The sequence below is a fragment of the Pelobates fuscus genome, chromosome 3 (assembly GCF_036172605.1).
Source record: "Pelobates fuscus isolate aPelFus1 chromosome 3, aPelFus1.pri, whole genome shotgun sequence".
Taxonomy (NCBI): Eukaryota; Metazoa; Chordata; class Amphibia; order Anura; family Pelobatidae; genus Pelobates; species Pelobates fuscus.
In genome coordinates this window covers 189,450,987-189,471,334 of record NC_086319.1, presented here as the reverse complement: position 1 = coordinate 189,471,334, position 20,348 = coordinate 189,450,987, and the positions used below count along the sequence as shown (strand labels likewise).

The 20,348-nt window shown below is 40.7% G+C and overlaps 1 protein-coding gene across 1 annotated transcript in view; it reads right to left on the bottom strand.

Annotated features, from left to right (window-relative positions):
- Positions 1-14,976: 14,976 nt before the first annotated feature.
- GEMIN5 (gem nuclear organelle associated protein 5) overlaps positions 14,977-20,348 on the bottom strand; it is a 52,242-nt gene continuing 46,870 nt past the window's right edge. The window contains exon 29 of the mRNA XM_063447837.1: positions 14,977-16,914. Coding sequence (XP_063303907.1) covers positions 16,747-16,914 — 168 coding nt within the window. The 3' untranslated portion in view covers positions 14,977-16,746. The remainder of the gene's footprint in view (positions 16,915-20,348) is intronic.

Here is a 20,348-nt window from a genome sequence, read left to right as displayed (position 1 = left end):
CCCGGGTGGCCGAAAGCAGCTGCCCCATGGGCCTGCAGCAATTTAGAGGGGCTTATCGGGTGTCCAATGCATTTAGGGCCACCCGGTTGGTAGAGCTGAACAGGAGCTCAGTCGGGCCCCACTGCCCTTTAAAAGTGTGACTAGGCCCCTGTAATACCGTCCGACAGGGAGCAAGTGACAGCCGATCACTTCCACCAGTCAGCAGAGGGAAGAGAGGCAGGAGTGAGTTGCTGCAGAATCTCATACTCCCTCACATCTTATGATTAAAAACAAACAGTGTACATTCACCTGTGTGTAGATAGCAAACACACTTAGTGGGTATTGGGTGAAACAAACACACAAATTACCCTTAATTAACTGTATTGTAGATAAAGGATTCCTCTTATATCCTCAAGGCAATAACAACAAAACACCAAAAAAATGGCAATCTACAATACAGAAATAGAGAAGGACATAGCGCAATACTGTTGCAAAATAATATAATTGTGGTTTAAATGATTGCACTCACAAAAAACAGTTTGATTGAAGGCACATCAAATATACTGCTGTGAAGAATTCAGGACTTGTGGACCATCAGAATCATGCATAGGAAGAAAGAAATAAAAAATAGTGCAGAGTATCCAAGTAAAAAAGACACACTTTATTCACAAATGCACTTACAGAATTGCAGTGTCAAATAGGCACATCAAGGTTCAGATGGAATGGTACATCCCAGTGGAGAAATCCAGAGGAGCAGAAAAACCAGGTGCATAAATAAAATCAACAATATAATAAAAAGTAAAAAACTCTAGCACTAAAGAAAAGGGCTTTTCTTTAGTGCTAGAGTTTTTTACTTTTTATTATATTGTTGATTTTATTTATGCACCTGGTTTTTCTGCTCCTCTGGATTTCTCCACTGGGATGTACCATTCCATCTGAACCTTGATGTGCCTATTTGACACTGCAATTCTGTAAGTGCATTTGTGAATAAAGTGTGTCTTTTTTACTTGGATACTCTGCACTATTTTTTATTTCTTTCTTCCTATGCATGATTCTGATGGTCCACAAGTCCTGAATTCTTCACAGCAGTATATTTGATGTGCCTTCAATCAAACTGTTTTTTGTGAGTGCAATCATTTAAACCACAATTATATTATTTTGCAACAGTATTGCGCTATGTCCTTCTCTATTATTTCTGTATTGTAGATTGCCATTTTTTTGGTGTTTTGTTGTTATTCCCTCACATCTTAGCCAACAGCACCAGGACCCCAAACAAGTCACCCTCCTGGTTAGCTAACAGGAGGGTGGCTAACAGTATGTGTTTATGTCGGATTGTGTGTATGTATCAAGATCTATGTATGTATATCTGTGTAAATATATATCTGCATACATCCCAGCAATCAAATACATCATAAAAACACAACCCTGCAAGCACAAACATTACATACAAACACACTCCTGAATTCAAATTCCAAAATTATATACAAACATTCATTCAAACATTAATACTAAACACAAATGTACATCTGCATAAAAGACAATGCACTATATTCAAACACCCCTGCGTGCAAATGCCAACATTATATACAAATACACCCCTGCATTAAAATGCAAACATTTTAAAGCCAACTCTACATGACAACATACACACCTCTGCATTCAAATGCAAACACTACACACATACACCACTGCATTCCCATGGTAACAGTACATACAAAAATACATCCCTACATACACACACACATACTCTATACAAGGGGGCTCAAGCAAATGCTTGCCCTGTGTACAATCAATATTAAGGATGATCCTGAGGTCCCAGGCATCAGCTTACCTACATGGAACAAATCATCAGTGCACCATCAGGGAGATACAAACAACACAAGTGTAAGAGGCCAGGGCTGCCCAATCACTCAGGCACATCTGTTATGGACTGAGGGCCCAAAGCAGCCAGTATCCCAGACACACTGTCATTGCCAGTATGGAGAGATTGTGATAATTTAGGGTCTCCTTATGCATACTGAAATCTCCCTTGATGGAACGAGACCTGGCAGCGTTTAGGGTTCTCCCTGCCAGGTCTTATTTTCAGTCTGCCGGCAGGAGCACTCCGTGAGGAATGAGAGAGAGTGACATCACATTCCTTCCTTTCTCTAAATGCACGCAGAGCGCTTTCACCGCATGTGTGTCGTTGGGCTAGCTGAAGCTGCCTGGAGGAGGACAACCTCAGGGCTGTCTACAGCGGCATGCTGCCCAAGGACAATAGCAAAAAGAGGCTGAACAAACACAAGGGAAAGGTAAGATGGAACTAAAATAAAAGTGGGGATGGGCTTGGGGAGATGCAGGCTATTGGAGGGGAGGCAGAGACACAACTGTGGGTATGAGGAGAGAAGCAAGTGAGTGACAAACACAGGTGTGTGAGGCAAACTTTACTCTCTGATTGTAAAGCAAAGAGAAAGTTCAACTTTCTACCCTCTCTTATAAATACCTGTATGTATTAAAAACTCCCTCATTTTGCATGCGGCTACCTGACACCCTCATATCATGTATAATATCATGGAAATTACACACAATCTAATATACAATGCATATCAGATTGTGTGTGTTGATTACAAGGACATTATACTTGATTTGTGCCCCTGGTGGGAAATGAATTGTTTTACCTATGGAATGCTTAGTGAATATTCCCCTAGACATACAGAGCTATATAAATAAATATAAGCAGAATGGGTTAATGCATAAGTCCATGGCAGCGTAAAGGTTCTAAGACCCTGTAGAAATTTGCAGCCTTACAGCCCCCCTTCCTATTGCTCACTAAGCAGGGGCCGGGTCAGTTGCCGGCACTTTAAGAGCCGACCACAGAATCAGCCGGCAGGGAGGACGTGATGACAGCCTGTCAAGAGTTGCACAGGAGGGAGGAAGCAGCATGTAGTCAGCACCAGGGCCGGCGCGTCCATAAGGCGGCACAGGCGGCCGCCTTAGGGCGCACCGGCCCGGGGGGCGCAAATGTCGGGGTGACCGGCAGGAGGGAAGCGCACAGCTCCCCTCTCCTGCCGGTCACTTCTTGTAGCGTGGCTGAGCGGCAGCAGGATCCCCACAGACCAGTTTTCCTTCCTGCCACGGACTGTGTGGAGGGGGCGGGGATATGAACACGTCATATCCCTGCTCCCTCTGTAGCACACAGCGCGCCCAGCAGGGGCGGTGCTACCGCTGGCCACCTTCATGTGAGCATGGGAGGACTTCCTCCCAAGAAGACTGCAGATAGGAGGGGGGCTGGGCAGGACTAGCTCCAACTCCCAACTACCTGAGCCAGCAGTCCCCAGGTAAGCCACCCTCCTGTCTTTGGCTAGAAAAGTGTATTTTTGATCAGCATGTGTGTGTGTGTATGTCTGTCTGTTAGTGTGTCTTTGTGTGTGTGTGTGTATGTCTGGCAGTGTGCCTGTATGTCTGTCAGTGTGTCTGTGTGTGTTTCTGTCTGTCAGTGTCGTGTGTTTCTGTCTGTCAGTGTCCATGTGTGTATGTCTGTCAGTGTGTCTGTGTGTGTCTATATGTCTGTCAGTGTGTCTGTGTATGTCTGTCTGTTAGTGTGTCTTTGTGTGTGTGTGTGTATGTCTGTCAGTGTGCCTGTATGTCTGTCTAAGTGCCTGTATGTCTGTCAGTGTGTCTGTGTGTGTTTCTGTCTGTCCGTGTGTCTGTGTGTGTTTCTGTCTGTCTGTTAGTGTGTCTTTGTGTGTATGTCTGGCAGTGTGCCTGTATGTCTGTCAGTGTGTCTGTGTGTGTTTCTGTCTGTCAGTGTGTCTGTGTGTGTATATATCTGTCTGTCAGTGTCTTGTGTGTTTCTGTCTGTCAGTGTCCGTGTGTGTATGTCTGTATCTATATGTCTGTCAGTGTGTCTGTGTATGTCTGTCTGTTAGTGTGTCTTTGTGTGTGTGTATGTCTGTCAGTGTGCCTGTATGTCTGTCAGTGCGTCTGTGTGTGTTTCTGTCTGTCAGTGTGTCTGTGTGTGTATATATCTGTCTGTCAGTGTGTCTGTGTGTGTTTCTGTCTGTCAGTGTCTTGTGTGTGTATGTCTTTCAGTGTCCGTGTGTGTATGTCTGTCAGTGTGTCTGTATGTCTGTCAGTGTTTGTGTGTCTGTCTATCTGAATGTGTAGCAGTTTGTGTATCTGCATATGTGTCAGTGTGTGTATCTTCGTGTATGTGTATCAGTGTGTGTGCGTGTGTGGCAGTGTATGTGTATATGTGCATACATCTCAACATTCAAACACCAACACTACACACAAATAACCACCTGCATGCAAACTTCAACACTACATACAAACACACCCCTGCATTCAAATGTCAACACTACATACAAACACACGTCTGTATCAGACACCAAAATTATATATAAACAAACACCTGCATTCAAAAACCCAACACTACACGTAAATGCATGCTTGCATTCAAACGCAAACACTACATACAAACTCACCCCTACATTCACACAAACATACTCTATACAAACACATGCTTACAGTCAAACACACAAATACTGCAACGTGCTAAATACAATCCTGCAAGCATGGGGATCGGTAGAGCCCCAGCTTTCAAAGCATTGTTGAAGTTGCACGACAGATGGGGATCTATCTTTTAGCCATCCTGTGTACATACACAGACCGTCATACAGTCTGTATGTCTCTGTATGATGATCTGTGTATGTATTCAAAAGGAATAAACGCAGGCAACACTATAATAGTAATAATGGTATATTTATTGATAGGTGAACCACCCCAAAGAAAGTGCAACGTTTTGGCTCAGCAGAGCATTATTGCATGATTAAGGCTCTGCTGAGCTGAAACGTCACACTTTCTATGGGGTGGTTCACCTATCAATAAATATACCATCCTTACTATTGGAGTATTGCCTGCGTTTATTCCTTTTGAAGACTTTAGCGGTGGATCCAGCGATGACTGCCTGACACGGAGCATCTATCACTGTGGATGGCCGGAGCATTTACACGGTATCAGTGTGCAGGGTTCTTTGTTTGTCTGTGTATGTATGTCTCTGTATGCCTTGTCTGTATGTCTCTTTATGACTGTCTGCGTATGTATGTCTCTGTATCACTGTGTATGTATTTCTCTATATGCCAATCTCTGTTTCTTTGTCTGTGTCTGTATTTTTGTGTGTGCCTGTGTCTGTATGAATGTATGTTTGTGTTTGTACGACAATGTACCTGTATGTGTAAATTGTATGACTGTGTTTGTTTGATTGTGTGCCTTTTATGACTGTGTCTGTATATCTTTGTGACTGTGTGACTGAATAATTATGTCTGTGTGCTTGTATGGCTATGTGTCTGTATGTTTGTGTATTTGTGCATGTATGTATTTTTGCCTGTATCTATGTCTATGTCTATATGGGAGAAAAAGAGAGATAGAAAAGGACTTGGGGGAAGAAAGGGGCTGACGGGGAAGAAATACATAAGATGGGTTGTATGAGACACACTAAAGGGGGGTGCAGGCACAAAGGGACCAGAGGGGTAAGAGAGTGGATATGCAAAACTAATGGGGGTAAAATTCAAAAGGGGGGCTACGAGACACAGAGGTGAAGATGCATTGGATTTTTTTGGGTGCGGGGGAGGGGGGCGTCAAAATGCATCTTCGCCTGTGTAGTCAAAAATCCTAGCACCGGCCCTGGTCAGCACCTGTGCAGACAGCATGGGGGCAGAGGAGAGTCTGGAGTGAGCTGCTACTGAATGCTCACTCACATCAGCCTCAGCCATAGCTCCAGGACATAAAGGTAAGATAACATGAGGGTGGCTGAAAATATATAAAGTATGTGTGTCAGTGTGTGTATCTGAGTGTTTGTGTCAGTGTGTATGTGTGTTTCAGTGTGTATATGAGTGTATATGTTAGTGTCTATCTAAGTATGTGTCAGTGCTTGTGCGCGTGTAATCTGTGTGTTATTGTGTGTGTGCGCGCAAGTGCGTGTATCTAAATTTCCCGTAGTATTTCAAGCGCAAATTAGTAAAAAAAAAAAAAAAAAGGGGGGGGGAGTGGCAAAAGGGGATCAGTCCCAATCAAACACTGATCAAATTGTTTCAGAAAATAATGAATAGAATCAAATACTACTAGGTACATTAATTATGGGGGGAGACATTAATAGTGTGATGGATAACATTTTGGATAGGAAACGTCCCTATAATCCATCAAGCGTTTTAAACCAAAGGCAACAATCTAATCATCTTTTTGATTCAAGAACTCCTTGTATGATGTGTGGAGAGTACATCATCCTAAAGATAAGGATTACACATTTTTTTCTAAAGTCCATTTCTCTTATTCAAGAATCGATTTGTTCAATACTAAAGCCCATACGTGAGACAAATTCATCTCCTCAGACATAGTAATTTCCCTGTTGTCGTTCTCTACTTTTAATGAGTTCACTAAAACAAGAAGTATTCCACAAGAATTATTGCAGGCGAATGTTCTCCCAATTCCAAAGCCTGGGAAGCAGGGCCGCCACCAGAAATTTTCGGGCCCCTAACAGAACAAATGGTCTGGGCCCCCCCCAATTCACAAAAAGTGCAAATAAATAATAAATATAAATATCAAAACAAACAAATAACGCAGGAAACAATGAGCAAATATATACAACAATGTGCAAATAGTGCAGTGCAAACAAATGTTACACAAATTGACTTGCTCTATGTGTTTTAATACAACTTACCAATGTAGTAATCTTCAGATGTCCTAGGAAGTTACAAGCACGTACGTGGTCATGTAACAGGCAGAAATACTCACCTTTCAGGAAAATTGCAGATGTCCATCAGTCGCAAGGTCTGAGCAACAAGAAACAAACACACACACTGATGCACAGAGAAACACACAAACAAACATACATTCACAATGTGCATTTGGCTCTGTGTATTTCTAAATGTGTCTGAGAGTGTGTGTCAGACAGCAAGTATCCTTGTAAGTGAATGTGTGTCTCTGTGAGCATGTGTGTGTCTGGGACCATGTGAGCAAGTGGAAGCTCGTATGTATGGGGGGCTGATTGTGATCTTTGTGCATTGTGTTTATGGAGAAGCTATATTTCACGACTGTGTATGATTACTGTCTTCATGGTGTAACTGTGAAGGGGGAATATAGGGTTAACTTGGCAGAGTAAGTGTGACAGGCAGGAGCGTATTAGCCGCGAGGCAAACAAGGCATTTGCCTTGGGCGGCATTTTCCAGGGGGCGCCTGAGTTTTGTCCTGCCTAGGGCAGCACAAAACCAGGATAGACCACTGGTGACAGGGCGAGGGGCGTGAAAGAGACCCCCTCTCTACACACACAAAAGCCCCATACACACACACACACACACACAAAACAACCCCTGTATATACACACTAGAGCCCCATACATACACACACACAACAACCTTCAACATACACACACAAAACATCCCCTGTACTACACACTAAAGCCACACGTCGTGTACACACACAGTACAGCCTATATTAATATATATGCATGCTACCGCCCATATATATGCATATGAGAGCTCCTAAATACATGTATATGCATACTACAGCCCCTATCAAATATATGCACACTTCAGCTACTAGATGCGCACACACCATCTAGACTCACACTACACCCCATAGTTAAATACATACACTACATTTTCCTGACACACAAACACACTTTACAGCCACTGGAAACACATACACACTACAACCACATAGTATATCACAGACAGCCTGCTTTACACACACTACACCACAAACAACTGCCTCTTCGCCCACAGTAGTCACCAGCAAACGCACTGCAATTGTGTGATTAGATTTGCTTGTGCTGTGTAAAACACAGGGCTTTGTTTTCATACAAGAGCTCTTCAGCATGAGATGCCCTGGAGGGACAATAAAGTAACATGTTCACAACCCCTCTCTGCCAAAAATTTATTTCCCAGTCCGGCCCTGGTAGTAGTGGGTCAGAGTTTTCTTTTACCAGCCTCAATAAAGTTGATCATACACCATAAACATTCCAGGATGCAGGAAATAGGTGAAGAAAACAATAAATTTATTAGGTAAAAATAGAAATAAATAATCTCACATGTAACAAATGAGTCCACTGTCCACTTGGCGCGTTTCGGCTAACGCCTTTCTCAAATGTGGGTCTCTACCATCCTCCTTTATGATCTTCTTTTAAACCTATTGAGTTTGGCGCCTTTTTCCGACATCTGTTGGTGATCCCAATGGGTACTTCCACTTTTGTCATTGGTGTGCATCTAGGCGTCTCCATTATCCATCACAAAGACGTCTCAACGTCATTCCACGGGTGTCGGTTCATAACTATAAAGTCTTTATTCAAGATATTACACTGTAAAGGCAAACTGGCGCCATATTATTGGAGTCCATTTGAAATAAAGCTTGCTACAAACGAGCATATTAACTGCTAAGGCAATCTAACGCCATTTTTTTGGAGTTCATAGTTTATATAGCAAATTAAAACTGCAAAATTATAAACACATAATGAACTATATTATAAGAGCAGATTATTAGACACATTATATTAAAATCTATTATATTAAAATATAGTCAGCATTTAGAGATTTCTGATAAAGGTTTATAATGATAAAAAAAGCATCCTAATTAATATTGTAAGGTCAAACAACTTACATAAAAGCCTGTATGAAGATAAAAATATAGCAAACATAATTAATAAACACATATCTTATATACATGAATTTATTTCAAAATCAGCATTTAAGCCTTGAGGTAATAAGGTGTCAATGCTAAAAATCCACTTCATTTCTGCTTTGCTGAGGAGGCTATTAATATCACCTCCTCTCCAGTGGATTTTAATACTTTCGATACCCATAAAATCCAATCCACTGGCAGCGCCCTTATGAACCTCTAAAAAATGCAGTACTTCTGAAGGACCACTGTCATCAAAATTGCTTGTTTTCTACAAGTTTATTACATTTAAATGTAATTGAAACTTTATGATATTTGTCTTAAATGATACATATTGATTTTTGTTTTTCAGAAAATGTAATTTAAAAAAAAAAATCTGTCTAAGTTGCATTGTTGGGTCAGAGCAGTGACGGAACTACCGACCGTGCAGCTGTACCAGGGTCCGCATGCCTTGGGACCCATCAGGTGGACCATGAACTAAGGGCCACCTGATGGGTAGTATTGCTAAACAGGGGCCTGGTCAGGGCCCCTGCAGTATCGACGATGCCGAGAGGATTCCTCCCCCTTCCCAGGCAGGTCTCATCGGGGGCCTTTTTAATGTTTGCAGAGCATGCTGGGAAGAGACTATCTAACCGCAGGGGCTGGGAGGAGACAGAGGAGGCACTGAGAAGGAAGGACAGTACTTCAGGCAGTCGACTTCAGACTGCCATCAGCTGCTGCCAACTCCTAGAAAGTCACCTTAAAGGTATGTAAATTGCAATTTGTGTGTATGTGTAGGTATGTGTTGTGTGTATCTGTGAGTGTCATTGTGTATCTCTGTGTGTGCCCGTGTGTTTAGGTATGTGTGTATCTGTGTGCCAGTGTGTATGTGTAGGCGTGTGTATCTGTTAGTGTCAGTGTGTACCTCTGTGTGTGTATGTGTAGGTATGTGTGTGTGCCTGTGTGTATGTGTATCTGTGTTCTACTGTGTGTATTTAGGTATGTGTGTGTGTGTCTGTGTATCTGTGTGCCAGTGTGTGTATTTAGGTATGTGTGTGGGTGTCTGTGTATCTGTGTGCCAGTGTGTGTATTTAGGTATGTGTGTGTGTGTGTCTGTGTATCTGTTTATGTGTGTGTGTGTGTGTGTAGGTATATGCTTGTATGTGTGTTAGTGTGTGTGTTAGTGTGTGTGTGCACTAGTGTTTGTATGCAGGTGCTCCAGTGTGAATGTGTAAGCATTTGTGTGCTAGTGTCTATATGTGTAGGTATGTGTGTGCCAGTGTGTGTATGTGTAGGTATGTGTGTGCCAGTGTGTGTATGTGTAGGTATGTGTGTGCCAGTGTGTGTATGTGTGGGTATGTGCCAGTGTGTGTATGTGTAGGTATGTGTGTGCCAGTGTGTGTCTGTATCTGAGTGTGTGTATGCAGATATGTATTTATGTACGTGTATCCGTTTGTGTGTGTGTATGTAGCTATATGTTTGTGTGTATGTGGCTGTGTAGATATGTTTGTATTTGTGCGTGTGCTAGAGGGGGCCCAAAATAATTTCTTGCACCGGTGCCCACTCTGGGTCAGACCCTACTGTGATCTGACAAACTGCTGCTCATCCTAACTTGACTGCCTGTTCTGATTACTCTGTGTGAACGCACAGCAGCAGAACTGTTAGGCTTAGCAGCAGTTGGTCATATAACAGTAGAGCCAGAGTCCTAAATGGCTGCTCAGCCAAATAAAAAAAACTCTACATTTCTGCCATAAAAAATAAATAAAAATCACACAATTTCAAAATTATATGATTAAGTGACATTGAATGTAATAAACATTTTTTTTTTTAAATGAGAAGTGAAAACGATGTCAGGTGTCCATAAATGGTTACTTCACCCACCATGACCACTTCAGTGACTTGCAGTGGTCATGGTTGTAGGAGTCTGGATATGCAACGTTTCTGCTTGAAACGCTGCACATTCAGAGTTATTAGCACTTTTGTGTTAAGTCCCTGGCACGTGACTTAGGCAACCTGGAACTCTGCATCATGTACCTAAAAGATGTTGTAGCTCACCTCTTTCCCAGTCTTTACCCATTTCCTCCAGTTCAGACAGAATCCAGACACACACTTATACAACCACTTACACACTCCCAGTCCCATCTCATTGGTCTACTCCCCCTCATCACACTATACAGACCTCATACTGCTCTGTGTGTGTAACAAGTCAGAATCACATTCAATTTATATCACGAGTGAGTGTAATGCATTCACACACTCTCATGGTCTTTAGCGCCCTCTCTCTGTTGGCCTTTCTTAAATTAGCAACTCCATTCCACTTCATTCTCTAGTCTACAGCATATTTTTTCAAATGTATTTCACCATCAAGAACTAATCTCTTTCTCTTTGTTTAGTATGGAGGTTGGGTGCACAGCACACAATTGAATAATAACATACTGATCTAACTGGCGGAATGCCAACTAGCATAGCATTAGCATACACTGGCTGCATGCATTAGGCCTTATGTAAACTGTAGAGAAATGTCAAAGTCTGAGAGAAAGAAAAGCAGACATATACGTACATTTTACATTTAATGTAAAGGAAAACAAGATCCTTTGTAAACCATGTAGTGCCACAACAAACTTGAAGCAACATTTGCAGAAGAGTCATCCTGAAATACATGCAAAGGTAAGCACACTTATGTTTTTTAACCCTGTTTGGTTCCATGCCATCCTGAATAGACTGGGCTTTATGTAGTCAGGATGGCATGGAACATCCTAATAACCCAGGCCCTTCGCTCCCCACCCAACTAGACTGGCCTAAAATCCCCCAGAGGGCTGGCTATTTATGTATCTAAATAACAGCTAAAATGATCGGTTTCTATTCTGTGTTGTAAGACCTGGCATATGTACACCGCCTGTTTTCTGGGCCAGCAAACCCCGCAATGATTTAAAGCACGGGTGTCCAACCTTTTGGCTTCCCTGGGCCGCATTGAGCGCAGACGAATTGTCTTGGGCCACACATAAAATCTATAATATAATAAATTGAAATAATAAAACTTAAAAACCCATTTTATTATTTTTGTTTAGTAGATGACTTCCTTATGTGTTATCCTTATGTGGAATTGCCATATTTAAGGATACCAAATTAGGGAGCTATCTACTAAATATAAACATATGTATATGCATATGGACACATAACCACAGATATATACACACACACACACACAATCAAAAAACTACACACACATAATCACAGACCTATGCGCACAATAACAAATACACACATACAATCACAGACCTATACACAGTCACATACGCACACATAATCACAGATGTACACACACAGACATACACATACAATCACATTCCTATACACACAATCACAAATTCAAACACAGATACAATTGCGTATCTATACACACAATTACAAATATACACACACACACAATATCAGACCTATACACACAGTCACATACATACACACATAATCAATCACATATATACACAATCACAGACCCACACACATACAATCATAGACCTATACTCACAATTACAGATATACCCACATAAATCACATACCTATACACACACACACACACACACACACAATCACATACATTCACACAAATAATTACAGATACACACACCATCAAAGATGCATGCACACATAGTCACAGACCTATATGCACAATCACATAATTTACAGACAGACACACACACACACACACAATCATTGACAAATCATACAAAAAAATTACATTCATCACTGTGCCAGCTCACTGACACACGCTCACTGCAGACAAGCTCACGGACACACAAACATACAAGCTCACTCACTAGCAAGCACATACACAAACTGACAAATTAGCTGAAGCTTACCTGGCACTGAAGACTGTGGGAGCCATTTCTTGAACTCTTCCTGCTAGAGTGCATGGGTGGGGCTTGCATGCGGGGTGGAGCACGGACATGGAATTGCCCAAAATTGAGTACGGAGCCTCACAGTGCTCCCTCCAGGGGCCAGCACCCCATTCATTCATCCTCTCGGACTGACACAGGCTGTCACAGTCTGGAAAATTATTTAAATGGCATTTTTTTCCCAATTTTTAGAACTGTCTGGGTGGGCCAGTCCTGTCCCTCTTCACCCAGACTGCAACTGGGCCGCACTGCTAGCAGTCCTGGGCCGCATGCGGCCCGTACACCTCTGATTTAAAGACTGCTTCATTAAGCTGTTTTGGTAACTATAGTGTCCCTTTAAGCAATATATCTGAGGCATAAGAATATTTGCAACTCAGTTACACTGACCCTTTTCCAAAATAAATTGCAGCAATGTTATGTAATACCCATAAGGTTAATATGTATCTAAATAACAGCTAAAATGATCATGTATATGTATGTATTTAAATAACAGCTACTCTGTGTTGTAAGACCTGGAGTATGTACACTACAAGCTAGAGGAGGCAAGTATCCATGATAGTTTATTAACTAAATGATACACTTGTTAAAATTCTGATGGCTTAATTTTTTTAAAAAATTACTGAACAATCTCTTCATAGGATGTTTTAGTGGAATAAGAGTTCAGCTCTACCAGTATTTACAATATTTAAGCTTGTTCAGATTAGCAATAATTTTTAAAGAATTTCTGTCTTTGAATCTGTACAAAAATCAACATTTCCACTTGGATTTTGTAAATGTGGGTGAGCACTAGTGATGTACCGAACGGTTCGCTGGCGAACATAGCGTGTTCGCGTTCGCCACGGCGGGCGAACACATGCGCGGTTCGATCCGCCCCCTATTCGTCATCATTGAGTAAACTTTGACCCTGTACCTCACAGTCAGCAGACACATTCCAGCCAATCAGCAGCACACCCTCCCTAGCAGACCCTCCCACCTCCTGGACAGCATCCATTTTAGATTCATTTGGAAGCTGCATAAATTTTTTTTTTAATTTATTAATTTATTTTTTAAATTCTTTATTTTTGTAGTGCATGGAGCTATAACAAATGAGCATGTGGTACCCCAACGGCATTCCTCATGCTTTTCAAGTAACAATTGTAACAATAGGGTATATGTTAATACCCTAGTCTGCGCGGAGCCCTCCATGGGTGAAGATGGATTTTTTTTTTTTTTGCGCTCGGGTTTTTTATTTTATTTTTAAGTTCGACAGGTATGATGGCTTTTTATTTGGCCTTTTTTGGGACTGAAAAATTAAGATTTTAGAAAAAAGAAGACATAGCAAGTTGAATTTTACTTTACAGGGTAGTAATTTTATTCCCCCCTCACTATTTTTTAGGGTGAGGGGGGTAGGTAGGGGCTTTTTTATTTGGGTGTGTGACTAGGGGCTTGGGGACCCCTAGTCACCTTTGATGGGGGAGGGGGGGAATTTCATTTAGGGCCCCCACCCGCCGCTCAAGAGTGGGGGCCGGGGGTGACAGTAGGTCCCCCCCCTTATTGTTGTTTAGGGCCCCCACCCGCAGCTCAAGGGTGGGGGCCGGGGGGAGGACAGTAGGTCCCCCCTCTTATTGTAACTTAGGACCCCCACCTGCCGCTCAGGGGTGGGGGCAGGGGGGAGGACAGTAGGTCCCCCCATTATTCTTTTATAGGGCCCCCACCCGCAGCTCAGGAGCCATGTTACTCTGTATATAGAGGGAGCCATGTTTACACTGGATATAGAGGGGAGCCATGTTACTCTGTATATAGAGAGGAGCCATGTTACTCTGTATATAGAGAGGAGCCATGTTTACACTGTATATAGAGGGAACCATGTTACTCTGTATATAGAGGGAGCCATGTTACTCTGTATATAGAAAAGAGCCATGTTTACACTGTATATAGAGGGGAGCCATGTTATTCTGTATATAGAGGGAGCCATGTTATTCTGTATATAGAGGGAGCCATGTTTACACGGTATATAGAGGGTAGCCATGTTACTCTGTATATAGAAAGGAGCCATGTTTACACTGTATATAGAGGGAGCCATGTTACTCTGTATATAGAGAGGAGCCATGTTTACACTGTATATAGAGGGGAGCCATGTTACTCTGTATATAGAGGGAGCCATGTTACTCTGTATATAGAGGGAGCCATGTTACTCTGTATATAGAGGGAGCCATGTTTACACGGTATATAGAGGGAAGCCATGTTACTCTGTATATAGAGGGAGCCATGTTATTCTGTATATAGAGGGAGCCATGTTTACACGGTATATAGAGGGAAGCCATGTTTACACGGTATATAGAGGGAGCCATGTTATTCTGTATATAGAGGGAGCCATGTTTACACGGTATATAGAGGGGAGCCATGTTTACACAGTATATAGAGTATCTATAGATCTCCTATACATACTTTCTCTACCACACAAAAAATAAGAATGCACAGTCAAAATGCCACTTCAAATATTTATTTTGAAAAATGAAAGAACAAAAAAAAATGAGAAAAATATTTTCAAGATTTCCTTGGCATCTTATGTAAGAGATGATTACATGCAGCACAGCTTTGTGTTAATGGTACAATTTTCCTCTATGTCTCTGATACAAGCTGCAGTTCCTGAGCAGTTTGATAGTTATAAAGAAGCTCTAGATGTCTGGTGGTGGCAAACCTGTGACATTTCAGCTGCTATGGGAGGCTGGCAGAACAGAAACAACTAGGCCCCTAACAACTGTATTGGAACAGGTTGTCGTCACCATTCTAGTCTGCTCAGTGGAATATATAAACCTAAGTGTGCTGCAGTACACAACATACATAAGTAAGTGCATTAGAATAGTTTTCACTTCAGGAATTACATGTGTGTATGTATGTATATATAAATATACTGCACACATTCACAAATAAAAAAACTATAAAAATGCAATACATGTTAAACAGTCAACCATGTCAGTATATACAACAGTGCATCAAAGCTGTCTCCTTTAAGGTATCACATTTACATATTTCAAATTATGTACAATGGTCTTGTATGTTATTCTTAAGATAGTCCTCAAATTCCATTGCTATGTATCACGCCTAAACGGTGAATTAGTATTCAACTACCATTCTTCAGTAAGTGATATGCAGGTATACCACGTGACTTCACAAAGCTGCTTGTCCAAAGATCTCCAACTTTCTCTTTGGGTTATGTGCAAAACAAGGGGAAAGGACCAACAACCCAGAGTTTCAAGAATGTTTGGAGCTAGACATTCCCAACTCCCACGACACATTTACTGCTGTGTCAGACTGTAAATAAACGGGCAAAACTGCCAGGTACAAATGTAGTCTGTTTTCACAAATATGCTAATTTTAACTGATGTATTACAAAGGCGTGCCACCCGCTAACTTGATGCCACCTCATACTTCCCTAGTTATGTGTTACAAAGCACAAAAAAAACAATAAACCCAAAACTTGCTGTAAATATAACTAACCAGCCTACTGCATGTTCAGGATGGCACCCACTATGGAACAAATACAAATTGATTCATAATATGGTAATCCAAAATGACAAAATAAAGCATGTTCAGCTTTTACATAGCAATTGTCATGGCAGCTATTGTTTCGGGTCTTCTTTATTGGTTTGCCCTCATCAATAAAATAAATATTGCAGATTGTAAATATAGGTCTTTACAACTACACTTTCCAGTTAAAATACTTATTAAATTGGAGACAAACTGTGTTACATAAAGAAATATCCTTGGTATTATACTGCTTTATAAAACAATGTGCAGATATGTGCCTACACAAATGAAATTATGTATATCTATGTGTTCCAAGCCAACATCATATAGATTAAATCTTTTCCAAATTACAATTATTTTGTATTGTCTAAAGCCTATGGTGCCCATTCCTATAAATGTGAACCAGATGACCACAGCTATTCCTTTAATTACACTGTGCAGCTTATGTTCACATGGTTGTGCATAAAGTGGCAGCAAAATTAAAGATTGCTCCTCCTCGAACTCTCCAATTTTTAGCAGCTTCTTCTACAATTAATTCTGGAGTTCAGCAGACACGTGCAGCGTATTTTTAACAGTAAAGCGGGATATGGTAAGGTAGAAGTTATGAAGATGTTTTGGTCTCTATGATCTTCTGCAGCCTGATGAAAGTGAAAAAGGGTGTTATTAGCCACCTGCACCTAAGGCAGTGGTTATTGCAGATCTGAAAGCAGTGTGAGATACTGTTGACAGGTTATTAGAGTGAGGAAAGGAAATTCATGGCTGCTTTCTCATGATCAATGGATCCAGTAATATGACTCTGCAGCATAGCCAAGGCCTGTGCCCGTATTCTAGGAGACGTGGAATAGGGTGGTAGATGAAGTAGTACCAGACAACTCTCCAAAACATCAGGGAAGTGCAAGACCTGAGAAGGCAGGTAAAAAGAACAGGATACCAACATTAACAAAACAACACAAGATAAGAATGTGATTAATAGGAAGTAAAGCTAGTCTAGTACTGAACATATCCCATTGTGTAGTACTTTAGTTTGTTACGTCATTATAAACTTTCAACTTTATTCAACAAGAGATCGCCTCAGTATTCTTTTTTTTGTCAGGGGATATTTGTGTGCAATCAGAATAAGAGCAAACAAATAAAAATGGATAAGTATAATCAAAGCAATGTTAAAGTAGCTGTGATAGATAGGTCTAACAGTAACACCCACATGGAGAACATACAGCATACATGACACACATAATATTCCAGAGCAAAAGTTTATAAAACAACTGTTCCTCAATTTCAATGTTTAATACACATACAGGATATATATATATATATATATATATATATATATATATATATACACACACACACACACACACAATAACATTATCCTGTTTTATACTTTTTTCAATTGTACAGTCATTGCCAACATTGTCTTTTTTTATTGAACATATCCAATCAAGACATATTGATCATCAGACTTGTGCATTCAATTTTGTCCAAATACTGTATTTGTCTGAAATTCAAGCAATAGGGCCATTCTTCAAGGTGGAGAATTACCAAATGCATAACATTGTGAGTGGAGGCTAAGGGGGACAATAGATCCCCTTCCTTATTATTATATTTAGAGCCCCCACCTGCTGAGAACGGTTGGTGGATAATATGCCCTTCCACGGTTATTGCATTAAAGCACCCATCTGTCTTTCATTGGGACTGGATGCCCGACACAGGATCCTCCCTGTTTTTTTGCTTTTTTTATAGCCATCACTGGATGGCCACAAGTGGGAAACACTATATGTTCTCCATCACTTTATTTTAGTTTTAGTTATTTTCTTTTTAATTGCCACACCATGGAGGCAAGGAAGATTTAGATTAATGAGTGGTCAGCAATAGCTGACAGTGAGCAGCCATGGATTGAGGCAAGGGGGGGATTTAAACCTCCTTTGTACTATTCGTTACAGCCGAAAGACCAAAATTTGAAAAAAGAGCAAAATTAAAAATGTTTAATTCATCTGAATGAAATTGCAATCCAAAACAATGAACAAGTTTTGTTCAAACTGAATAGTCTAGTGGACGACTGTTGGTTTGGATGAATGGAAATCTTTTTGTCCACATGAATTTGGATGAGCTGAAGTTTTCTTTTGTGTCCAAGTCTAATCATATAAGATTTGTCATTTGCTATGGGTAGCTGGCTTTGTAATAAGTTTCCTGCAAACTACACCAGCTGTATCCTAGTATTGAAATTGGCACAAGTGACTCCAGCTCCTAGCCGAAAATCACCCATCCACATACTAAGTATTAAAGCGGCTCTGTAACTCTTCCCCCAAAATATGAGCATTTCATGAAAATAACATCTTAATTAAATCTCATGTTGACTGTGTCTCTGAAACATAAAATTAGTCAATAGATATAAGGCAAAATTGACACTACATTGTCATGTATTTTCCTACGCGTGACAAAAAGACCGGGTTACAGCTGTCAAGTCTTCAACAGTCACTACTGAAAATGGCTTTTTCTATGGAAACTCCTGCGGTCTTGTTGGATCTTCCATAGACATCAATGTTGTACTCTCACGCATGCAAGAGAGTACTGATGTCTACTCCGGGCAGGCGAAATGCCAGATGCGGGAGAGGATCCCGTGGATGAAGAGAGCCAGCAGCCGCTATGAACAGGTTCAGGAAAGTATAACTCGCCTTTCCTTGCACCCCACAGCAACCGCGTGGCCAGCAGTAAAGTCACCATTATTGATCTCTGCAAAATATTCAAAGACCCCAGAAAGTGGAAGAGCAGCTTTACGTCAAGATACAAACTTGTGATTTATTAATCAATTAAAGTAAACATGTTGTGTATAATGGGATTACTTGTTTGAACATTTTTATTTTAAATGCAAAAAGGGAAAACATTTCCTTGGTTGGCAAAATACATTTCTGAATGCATTGTCTTCACTAGCCATCCAAATGGCCAGATTTAATCTTCATAAGGATTGGAAGGTTAGTGAGGAAAATTTAAACTCTGCAACACTTTTAAAATGGAATTACATCCCTTTTAAGCAGAGTTGCAAAAGTACAGTCCTTAAAGATATACTCTAAGCACCATAACAACTTTAGCCTAATGAAGAAGTTTCATTGCCATGCAGTCTCTCTGCTCAATTCTGTGCCATTAAGGAGTTAAATTACTTTATCCTGCCCTAGCCACATTTCCACTGGATGTGACTCACACAGTCTGCACGAAAAAACTTTTTGACCAAAAGATTTTACAGCATAGTATGTTTAATTTAGAAGTTTTTATTTCCTGCTCTTTTAATTGAACTTTAATCCCATACATGAGGCTCACGGTCTTCTGTTTTTTTCCTTTTATATCAAGCAGAACCAAACAAAATATTGGTAATATTTTTATTTTTCCTTTAGTTGCATATATTTCAATAATACCATACCCAATCTGAGCAGATACAATTTCCTCAAGAGTTTTTGTAGTGTTTTTCGCTCTGACTCTGGATTTTGGTTTGTTCCAGAGACTGAGCTTCCTAATTATCATGGAAGTAGGCCATTTAATCTTTGTGTATTTCAGAGGTAAAGACAAACATCTAGGCACGCAAGCATGATGTCCCTCCTATTTTCTTTTTGTTTACAAAGCCAATGGCATGAATTATAAATTTCTGGATATTTATTCTGCTCCTTAAAACCTTTATGGTGTAATTTCCTATTCTGAAGTCGTAGTTATTGTTGCCAATTGTTACCTTGCAAAAATGTTTCTGCCCACTGATCACTTGTTTACTTTATTATCTTTTCTTATTATTCTTAACTGTGAATGCATACCTTATAAAACCAAATGAAGACAGAATTGTAAAAATTAGACATCTTTTTCAGGAGGTTGTGTGTCAGGATTACTAATTGATCCAGCACGCAGAACTGTATCACACCTAGGACTAAGGATAACGTCTAACCGGACCTTAGGATGGCCGGACTTAACGTATCCAAGAATAGTCAGAATACTTGCAGAGGTCAGGGATACAGAATCAGACACAATGATGAGAAAAAACAAAAGTCAAGGATTCCAGAAATCAGGGAAGTCAGAACGAAGTCAAAGTCAAATACCAAAATATCAAGATCAGGAACGCACTCTCGGATTACCATCAGGCAGAAACCACGACAGGGCAATGAGAGAATGTAAAAATTAGTTTAAATAACCCTCCTGTTTATCCTGTTTTAGGCGGCCATGGGGCAATAAAGTGGGATAGATCCGCAGCGGCCGGCGTCCCTAGACATGCTGGGTTTATCAGGTATCCGGGCACATGGTTGCAGAAGGGCACAACTATTCCTGTCAGGACGGTAAATACCATCATAAACATTTCTATGT